Below are 10,238 nucleotides of genomic sequence, written 5' to 3' on the forward strand. Positions count from 1 at the left end.
GTAGTGGATCAGTTAAGCACGAGCAATAAACAAATGCTATTAAAAAAAACATAAAATCTTAGTTACTGTATCTAAAACACGCACTTCTAGTCACTGACCTTTCCTAAATGTTTGACAAGGCCATTTGAGTAACAAATTAACTCTGGACACACACAAGCACTCATACTATCCTCATTTTTTTATTATTGTTAAAGCCTTTCTTAGTAGACCATTCTTACCCAGTGAAACACAAACTCCAACACCCACTTGATTTTTTTTTTTTTAAATAAAGAAAACGTTATTAAACCTCTTTAGCGTTTGCACTGTTGATGCTATTTGGCAGGGTTCACCAGAGCTAATGTCTGAGGAGTACAATTTCTGACAGATACAACTCAAGCCAAACACCTGCGTCATGAGCAAATCTTTGCTGTAACCACATATGACAAGACACAAGAGCTTATAGCACATTATGAGTGCTGATTGGTTCATACAACAAACTCTATTCATTTTGAACCATAAATGACATGACTTTCCTGGCCATGTTATCCAATATAGTTCAACAATAAATAACTTATCAGAGAGTGAATCATCTTTTAGTGTGCTCCTCCTCCTGACAGGTCGAGATAGCTGCTATTAGAACAGTTGAGGGATTGCAGGACTCCATTAAACCATTCCTGGAGCAGATACTGAGCCATGTGTTCTGAGGGCATTCGTATCAGGAACCATTTTGGACCCTACTTTTGATCTGGCCCCTCCAGAGCCATTGTGGTTTAGGCCCCCGTCTGTTCCGTTGAGGCGAGATCTCTTGCCTCCTGTACCAGTTCCAGCAGAGACGAGAACATGGTGATGTCACTTGGCTGAAGACCCATCTTCTGAATCTTGGGGGAGAAGTAAAAGTATAAAAACTTTACAAACCTTTTATGTCTTGATATAAAAGGAAAGCTAATCATTCATCAAGAACTATACCTGTTCTCCGAGATACTCCACATCCAGTGCCAGCTGCAGGCGGATCTTGCTGTCATCTGACGGTCCTGCATTGATGCCTACGGTGCTGGTGGTGGCTGTTTTCCGAGCCTGTTTCAACCTCTTTAGACTTTCCTCCATCTTCCTCACTGAACTCAGCACGTCCGATATAGTTTCGAAATATCTATTAAATACAGAGATCCCTTTAAGCAAAAAGATCTTCTATATAGATTTTGCCAAAACTAATAAACTTGTTAGCCTAGACATTCATGATTTATAAAAGTATGGCTCTGCTGTACCTATGAGTGCAGTCTGAGAGTGTGACCCGGAGCCACTCCTGGATGATGGAGTTTTTCACCACATTTTTGGAGTCGGTGACCAGCTGATGGAGTGGCCGAAGAGCGTTGTCCATATAGGCGGAGGCTCTGGTGGGAACTTCCTATTAATGAGAGGGAAACAAAAGTTCAGGCCAGAGCACTGAACACATTCCTGTTTGCATATAGAGGAAAAAGTAAAATAGCAAAGCTTGTCTGTTTTTAAAGGGTCACCCCAAAATGAAAAATTCTGTCATTATTATCTCACCCTTATTTTGCTCAAAACCTGTATGTGTTTCTTTCTTCTGTTGAACTAAAAAAGAAGATTGAAGAATGTTGGTAACCAGACAGTTGACAGTATCCATTGACTTCCATAGTAGGATTTTTTTTTTATGGTTGTCAATGGCTACCATAAACTATCTGGTTACCAACATTCTTCAAAATATCTTCTTTTGTGTTCAACAGAAGAAAGAAATTCATACAGGTTTGGAACAAGATAAGGGTGAGTAAATTATGAGATTTTTTTTTGGGGGGGCGAACTGTCTGAACCGGAGTAGCTACAGATTTTTTCTTCTATATTGTGACGTACATTCAAGTGAAAAATTATTGAAAGAAAAAAATGTATGGCAGGTCTTGGTTCTATCCATCTGTTGTTGATTGGATGGAGGCGGATCTGAATGCAAGCTTGCTGTCAATTCTAAGTAAAGTGCAGGGTTGAAGCGAACTAAATGAATGTAGTCTGGCATACATCAATAGGATGCATTTAGAAAATAAAAAGTGTGAATTTCCATTTCATGTCGATGGCTAACAAAATTCTGTTTGTAATCAATAGAGTCAGCAAATAGAGAAATATATAATTTAACTAGTAAATATTTTATGGGAAAAAGTCAACCAAATAATTTATATATATATCAAATAGATCCAAATGTGCTTTTTTCTTCCAAGCCCGTCTCAGATCTTGACTCATGGATTTATTCTTCATGACATTTAAATATTACATGAGCACTCAACCTTGTTGGTCCTTCGATAAAGTCTTGGTACTTCTGAAGCGCTTTTCAGGAAACGAACGCTCCTTTCTGTTAGATGCTGAGTCATTCTGCTGTTCAGTGTGGGGACGCAGCTGTACAGGGACGCCCTGGAATCCTGCAAGGCTTCTAGAGTCCCAAGCAGAAAAAAAAACCTCATTACATATGAAGATTAGAGATGGCACTAGTCTCAAAAAATCAGAAATGGCTTTAAACTCCACAGAACAAACCTGAAACTACGGTAAAGTTTTTGAATCCAATACTATCCAATTTTGCCCTGATCATCTCAGAGATATCTGGAATCTGGGAACAGAGTGAAAACCTTCCTCACTCGATGCAAATAAGATCAAAATAAGACTTTAGTATCGTGTGAAATGAAAATATGAATTACCTGCCCTTGTAACTTATCAACATCAGCTGCGATGAAGACAAGCTGCTTGGTAGACAAAACTGTGGGGCCACTGGTATCGCTGTCTGCGTCCTGTGATGTGCGGCTGGATGTGGAGGAGGCAGAGCTTGGGAGTGGTCTTACCAAATCTTTGCTAGTCTCTGGAGGTGACGTTTTTGTTAGAACCTGCGAGACAAAAAAGAAATGACGTGAATAATAACCCTAATATGATTCATATTCCTTCTGCCTGGAATGCTTTACCTCTGTAATAAAGGTGCCGTATCTGGAGATCAGCTGCAACGTTAGCTTCCAAAACCGATGAGCAAGCGGTGGCAGATACACCTGGTCAGCCCAGCACCTGCACACGCAGCTCCACAACACCTCGGTAACCTGCAGGCGGTAGCTGCCGCCCGCTGACGTTCACAAACACAAAGAGCAGACTGTGAGCTGTGGTGATCTCTTACTCACTCTATTGTTATAGTCACAGCTTTATTTATCTTAAAAAGCAGGTTAACAGATATACAGAAATACCACACATCCCTGTCAACATGGTCATTCTTACATTAACCCAAACACATTGACTGACCTGGAGATGCCTCTAGTCCATCGGCAATGGCATTTTCTAGACTTCCTGCAATCTCCTTGAACCTAAAAAAAACATCCCGAACAGAAAGTCAAGAGACAGCTGTATATAATTATTTCAAAGTAACCTCGGCTACATAGCAGTTATACATTTTTTCCTAATTTTTATGAGTCAAAAGCAATGACTTCAAACTTAGAGAGATTTAGAGAATTCAAAATATACAGGATATACAAGGATTTTGGACCTTTGACAAATACTAATTCTGTATTAAGCAGGACATTACAGAACTGATTTGTAATCTAAAAGGTCAGGCTGGCAATGAAGAATCCATGACGCACGTCCATATTTGGCTGAGTGTGACGTCCATGTGGGCTGATGTACAGGAAGCACAGAGGAATGAAACAGAGCCAAATGACAAATGTGTTTTACTTATCAGACCTTTTCCAATATTTCTGGCCATTAAAGTCAGAGAACATTTACACTTGGTCTTTTAGTTGTAACAAATAACTAAATGATTAATATAATTAATATAATAATAATAATAATCGTTCAGTTAAACATTAAAATAAATAAATTAAAATAAAGATAAAACATATCAAATACCTCAACACCACTTACAAAGAAGAGCTTTTATCTTGAATATTTTAGTTACGTTTTCAGTATTTGTCTTAAAAGTGTTCGATAAAACCCTTAAAAAAGCAAATATTGTTTAAAATCCAAAATGTTAAACCATAAAACAAAAACAACTCAAGAGCTTCTGAAGTTCACTACAAGACCTTAATTCTAAGAAAAGCAAACACAATATACAGGCTTAACTGGCTTAAACAAACTAAGATATCAGTGGACTTTATCATCAGTGAATGGTGCTGCTCAAACATCACAGAGCAAATACTGTCCAGCCTAAAACACAGATCGATTCATATCCAGGGTGATTATCTCTCTTTAAATATATTGCACAAAGAACAGAATCCAAGTAGCACAGGAGATTCCAAAAAATCATGAGTGACTCATAACTTTTCCCGAAAAATTGTGACACTTCTAACAGACATAAAGTTTACACAAAGCAGGATGCCAACAAATATTTAAAGGAATTTCCTCCTCTGCACTTTTTTGGGGGTTGACTATTTATTGTCAGTAAATAATATAACAGTGCAGGAAACCACTGGGTCAGAGAATATCCTGGTTGTATTGACCCAGAACACCAGTTCATGAACAGATAAAGCAGTGAAATGGCACAGTCGTCATTCTCACCGTAGCTGGAAGTACACTGGCAGGTTCCATTTGTTGTGGAAGCTCTGGTAGCACGGATGTGCTCGCAGCCTCTTCACGCTCGCCTGGGAACCACACTGCCTCTCAAACTTGCGAACAAAATCCATGCTGACAGTGTATTTCTGCACAGACAAACAGACGCAAGGAGAGCCACTCAATGAGATGTATGCCATTTTAAGAAGTGGTTTCAGTCTAAATAAAAAAAGCAATTCTGGTGCAAGTTTGTTCTTTGTATACCTCATAAAATGCATCTGGGTTTCCTGGATTGAAAAGGGAAGGGATTCTTTCCTCAACACCTCTAATGATCTCAGGCCAAACGGAGTTCACCAGGAAGTCGTATCCTGGAACAATGTCGGCTTTATCACTGGGCATACAAAAGGGTAAACACATTAAAATACTGCATGCTGTATATATAATATGACGACAATGGCACAATGCAGTTCACAGTGAATGTCAGTCATACCTAGAGATTGCCCCACCAGTCACCTCTCTCAGCAGTCTACAATGATGAGGCACAAACTCCAACAGCTTTGTGTACATCATCTTAAGACCATTAGGGTTGGACTTGACAAACTGTTCAACTATAACCTGACAAAGAAACAAAAGGTGTAGTTGGGAAATATATATACAGATGGAGAAGACAGCGAGATAAATAACATATCCATTTATTTTGTATTTGCAAAGCTCATAAAATTGTGATCTTAAAGGGATACTCCACTTTTTTTGGAAATAGGCACATTTTACAACTCCCCCATAGTTTAACAGTTGAGTTTTACCGTTTTCGAATCCATTCAGCCGATCTCCGGGTCTGGCGGTACCACTTTTAGCATAGCTTAGCATAGATCATTGAATCGGACAGGTCCATTAGCATCTCTCTCAAAAAAATGACCAAAGAGTTTCGATATTTTTCCTATTTAAAACTTGACTCTTCTGTAGTTACATCGTGTACTAAGACCGACGGAAAATGTAAAGTTGCGATTTTCTAGGCTGATATGGCTAGGAACTATACTCTCATTCCTGCGTAATAATCAAGACGCAGCGCCTGAAAATAGGTCTGATAGGTTAGACAAACTTAGTCCCGGTCACGTTGGAAGTTACCGAGCTGGGGACTATTTTCAGGCGCTGCGTCATATCATTACGCCTGCTGGACTCATGGTACGGCAGCAAAGTTTCTTGATTATTACGCAGGAATGAGAGTATAGTTCCTAGCCATATCAGCCTAGAAAATCGCAACTTTTCATTTTCCGTCGGCCTTAGTACACGATGTAACTACAGAAGAGTCAAGTTTTAAATAGGAAAAATATCGAAACTCTTAGGTCATTTTTTTGAGAGAGATGCTAATGGTCCTGTCCGATTCAATGATCTATGCTAAGCTATGCTAAAAGCGGTACCGCCAGACCCGGAGATCAGCTGAATGGATTCGAAAACGGTAAAACTCAACTGTTTAACTCTGGGGACGTTGTAAAATGAGCCTATTTCCAAAAAAAGTGGAGTATCCCTTTAATAATGACAGTTATGCAAATTAGAATTGACTATTGCAGTTTCTGAGTAATATGCAAAATGTACCTCATCCATGTATGGTTTGACTAAGACCTGTCCGACCAGTGCCTCCGCATCCCTGGTCTTATCGATGGTGGCGTATGTCCTGAGGCAATGCCGTACGATATCAACATTTAACGTCTGCAGGCCTTGGATCAATAAGCCTTCCAGGGACTGTTGAAGCATAGCTGTGATACCTGCTATTCTCTGGAACACAGAAAAAAAACCACACAAAATAAGCAAGCAGACCTCTCACTTTAAGTCTAAGAAGCATAAACCATCCAACTACAGACTTTATTTAACCTTGATTTTTAGGTAATATTAGGCTATAAAGTGTCAAATTTTAATTTAAAGGTAAATTTTTTTCGATGTTAAAAATACTTTTTCCTACCCCGGCTTAATGTGACAAGAAACACAAAGGGTTATTTTAAGACTGGAAGCTCACCAGGCGGACTTTATCAAGCAATGGCATTCCTTTGCTCTGGACCGCATGAAACTGTAACTGGTTGAACTCTGTGGCAATCCGCTCTAGGATCTGACCTGCCAGAAGAGGACTTAAAAACAAAGAGAATGCTGTTCATATACAATGGTAAGTGTAAAACTGAATGCAAAATTATAACAAAATCCTTTCCTTTAAGGGTTAGTTCACCCAAATATGAAAATTATCCCATAATTTACTCACCCTTCAAGCCACCCTAGGTGTATATTACTTTCTTCTTTCAGCCAAACACAATCGGAGTTATATAAAAAAATATCCTGGCTCTCTCCAGCTTTATAATGGGAGTGAATGGTGCCATTTTTTTTTAAGCCCAAAAAAGCACCATCCATCCATCCATCCATCATAAAAGTAATCCATACGGTTCCAGGGTGTTAGTAAAGGCCTTTTGAAGTGAAGCGATGCGTTTTTGTAAGAAAAATATCCATATTTATAACTTTATAGACTAAAATCATACGCCTTCATCATATGCCAGAACTGGACTCTCTTTTGAACCCGTGGACAGCCGTTACCGGATGGTAGAGATTTTAGTCTATAAAGTTATAAATATGGATATTTGTCTTACAAAAAAAGCATTGCTTTACTTCAGAAGTCCTTTATTAACACCCTGGATCTGTATAGATTACTTTTATGATAAATGGATGGGCTTAAAAAAAATGGCACCATTCACTTCCATTACAAAGCTTGGAAGAGCCCACATATTTTTTAAATATAACTCTGATTCTGTTTGGCTGAAAGAAGAAAGTAATATACACCTAGGATGGCTTGAGGCTGAGTCAATTATGGGACAATTTTCATTTTTGGGTGAACTAACCCTTTAAGCAATGAGTCATTTATCAAAAGAAGTTTTCTTTTATTCAGTAACATCAACACATTCAATTGACCAAAAGTGACAGCAAAGACTTTTACATAGCAACAAATATTTCCATTTTAAATAAACACTGTTATTTTGAACTTTCTATTCATCAAAGAATCCTGAAAAAAAAAATCGTATCATGGTTTCATCAAAAATATTAAGCTATTTACAAGATTGATAAAAATAATAATAAGTGTTTCTTGAGCACCAAATCAGCATATTAGATTGCTTTCTGAAGGATCAAGTGACACTGAAGACTGGAGTAATGGCTACTGAAAATTCAGCTTTGCCATCACAGGAATAAATCAAAATTAAAATTGGTCAATTGTAATAATATTTCAGAGTATTACTCTTTCTTTTTACTTTAGCCTTGATGAGCATTTAGAGACTTTTCCAATACATTAAAATAACGTACACCAACCTTTTGAACGGTAGTATATTTGTCTCGTTTATTCTTCTTCTATATACTTAACATACCTGCTGGTCTCGAGTGATGTTGAATCTTTGGTGTTTTGATGAAGAATTTTCTCAATCTTCTCCACTGATCTCACAACTTGGATGAGTCTTAACACACAGAGCTACAGAAGACACAATGTTGGACAATGTGTGCATAGTGGTGACAGGGTACTTTGCAATAAAATGCACAAGTGACTTACCTTCTTCTTTTGAATGTCATCTTGCTTGGATAACTGGTTGTCTATAGCTTCAATAACTTCATTCACAGAGGATCTCAAACTCTGTACATGAGAGGAAGAAACTTAGATGATGACTTAATGGAATATGACATATTTAAAAGTATTCACTGAAGTGTTAAGCACTTACCAGCACCTCCTCACGTAACTGGCCGAGAGGGACAGAGAGCTGATTGAGGGCTTTATCCATTCCAACCTAAAACACAGATACATTCTTTTCTGTCACTCAGGGAAACAATAAGCCAATAAAGTATGTGGCAAAAATCAAGACGTACTAGTATTAGAATAAGACAAAGCACACAATCTTTGGTAGCACATCATTTCTGCTAAAAACATTGTATAACGTTCATAACGCACAAAGACTCACAAGATTGGTGGACAGATTAACAAAATCTGCATAGTCTTTATTGATAAGCTCGACCATGGCTGTTTTGAGGAGTCTGTAATATTGCTCCAGATCTTCACGCATCTCCTCCAGCTGGACACGCTTTCTGCAATCAGCCACAAATTTGTCCACGTCGAAATCATCCTGCATGGAAATGTACAAATATTTGACATCAAAATGCCATCAAAAATGGTGTCAAATGATTTGAAACACATTAAGAAACCGAAGAACAGTTAAGAAATCCTGGTATAGAGAACATCACAATTGTTATAGTCTCAAGTTGATATTTCATAATCATATGAGAACTGATTATAAACATTCATTTTAACTTGGTAACATGCTTCACCTGTCCTCCATGTAAAATATTATATTACATATGTTTGAGGGTCTTAAAGTGCCCAGAAGCTAAGGTTTTCTCAACGGTGCACAGTGACACACTGTAAAAGTTCACTCACTTTTACATTTACAGTCAGTCACATTTCTGAAAAGAGCACTCAGGATTTGTGAGGGTTAAAGGTTTAATAATTCATGTCCAATATGTTAAGTCAAATTAACATCATAAAAGCGCCAGAAGAGGTAAAAAGTTTCATTTCTAAATGTTTCTTATCGTCTCTTATTAGGTCTCTGTGGCCCCAAAAATAACGTCAGTAAAGTCTGAACATCGTTAGCTTGATCAAGCAGTAGTTCAGAATATAAATACAACACACACACTAAACAAACAACTAAGTTAGTTAATCAAGTTAGTTACTGTACAGCTCAATACACGGCTCTATTTAGTTGATACATACAGCACACCCACCTTCATAAATTCGTCTTTGTCGAAACACAAAGAATCGGGACCCTTTGGTAAGTTCATCGTTCTTTTAGGACGGGCCACAAACAAAATAATCTGCAAATGTATATATTTTTTTAAACCGTGAAGACTATTTGCTACATTTCATTTCAAATGACAGAGTAATCGATTCAACTTCCGCAAACATGGCACACGCTAACGAGTAGGTGGAAAATACAAAACCCTACAATCTCTGAAAGGAAGATTGTCTGTGAATAGCGCCCCAATTGACTATCAGCGGTACTGCAGCATAACTATAATGCACAAACCCATGATGATCACTCATTTAATGCCAAATTATTTCCAGCTAAGTGAACACGCGTATTTTACACCATGGATAGCCCCTTGAATATTCTTTTATTTCTGTTATGTAACCGGTGTTATAATAAAACAATTTAACCAGTGAGAAACTACAGAGTGAAGAAATACTTTCTCAATAAGTCTAGAATGCTGCAGGCACTAAAGTAACAATTTAATATTTTTTTAACTATCAATATTTTAACGTCATGGCCCGGTTTCACAGACAGGGCTTAGATTAAGCCAGGATTAAGCCTTAGTTCAATTAGGGCATTTAAATGGCTTTTATAAAAGTGCCTTAAAAAAACAAAAAAACATTAGGCTACCGGTGTGCATCTTGAGACAATTTTATTTTAAAGATATGTCAAATAATTGCTTTCAGTTAAAACAGCTCAAACATGCATTTAGTCTGGGACTGCTTAAGCCTGGTCTGTGAAACCGGGGGTATATTTCCTACACTTTGTTTTAGTTATATAACAATAATTTGAAATCTACTGTTGTGTCATGCGAATTGTTTTAAACGTGAACATGTCTAACTGGAACTCGTTTGATGCTCTTGCATATTCAAGCTGAAAAAAAAAAAAAAAAAAAAAAAAAAAAAAAATATATATATATATATA

The 10,238-nt window shown here is 37.6% G+C and overlaps 1 protein-coding gene across 1 annotated transcript; it reads right to left on the reverse strand.

Annotated features, from left to right (window-relative positions):
* Positions 1-158: 158 nt before the first annotated feature.
* cog2 (component of oligomeric golgi complex 2) lies at positions 159-9,492 on the reverse strand. The gene is made up of 18 exons (XM_082153821.1): positions 9,289-9,492; positions 8,472-8,633; positions 8,235-8,300; positions 8,069-8,149; positions 7,890-7,990; positions 6,506-6,614; positions 6,088-6,267; positions 4,985-5,109; positions 4,759-4,885; positions 4,504-4,643; positions 3,256-3,317; positions 2,931-3,082; positions 2,673-2,855; positions 2,512-2,584; positions 2,268-2,410; positions 1,242-1,381; positions 946-1,126; positions 159-857 (listed from the first exon to the last, which is right to left on the reverse strand). Exons 1-18 carry the CDS (start codon positions 9,343-9,345, stop codon positions 750-752), a joined length of 2,190 nt encoding a protein of 729 aa, XP_082009947.1. The 5' UTR covers positions 9,346-9,492; the 3' UTR covers positions 159-749.
* Between the last annotated feature and the right edge of the window lie 746 nt (positions 9,493-10,238).

This window comes from Leuciscus leuciscus (genome assembly GCF_965113295.1).
Source record: "Leuciscus leuciscus genome assembly, chromosome: 22".
Classification (NCBI taxonomy): Eukaryota; Metazoa; Chordata; class Actinopteri; order Cypriniformes; family Leuciscidae; genus Leuciscus; species Leuciscus leuciscus.

Excerpts from the sequence above, each read along its gene's own strand:
- cog2 (XM_082153821.1), bottom strand. The coding sequence starts at position 9,345 with ATGAACTTACCAAAGGGTCCCGATTCTTTGTGTTTCGACAAAGACGAA. Across the intron at positions 8,150-8,234 it reads AGTTACGTGAGGAGGTGCTG|AGTTTGAGATCCTCTGTGAA; the intron begins GTAAGTGCTTAA and ends TCTCATGTACAG. Across the intron at positions 6,268-6,505 it reads TGCTTGATAAAGTCCGCCTG|AGAATAGCAGGTATCACAGC; the intron begins GTGAGCTTCCAG and ends TCTGTGTTCCAG.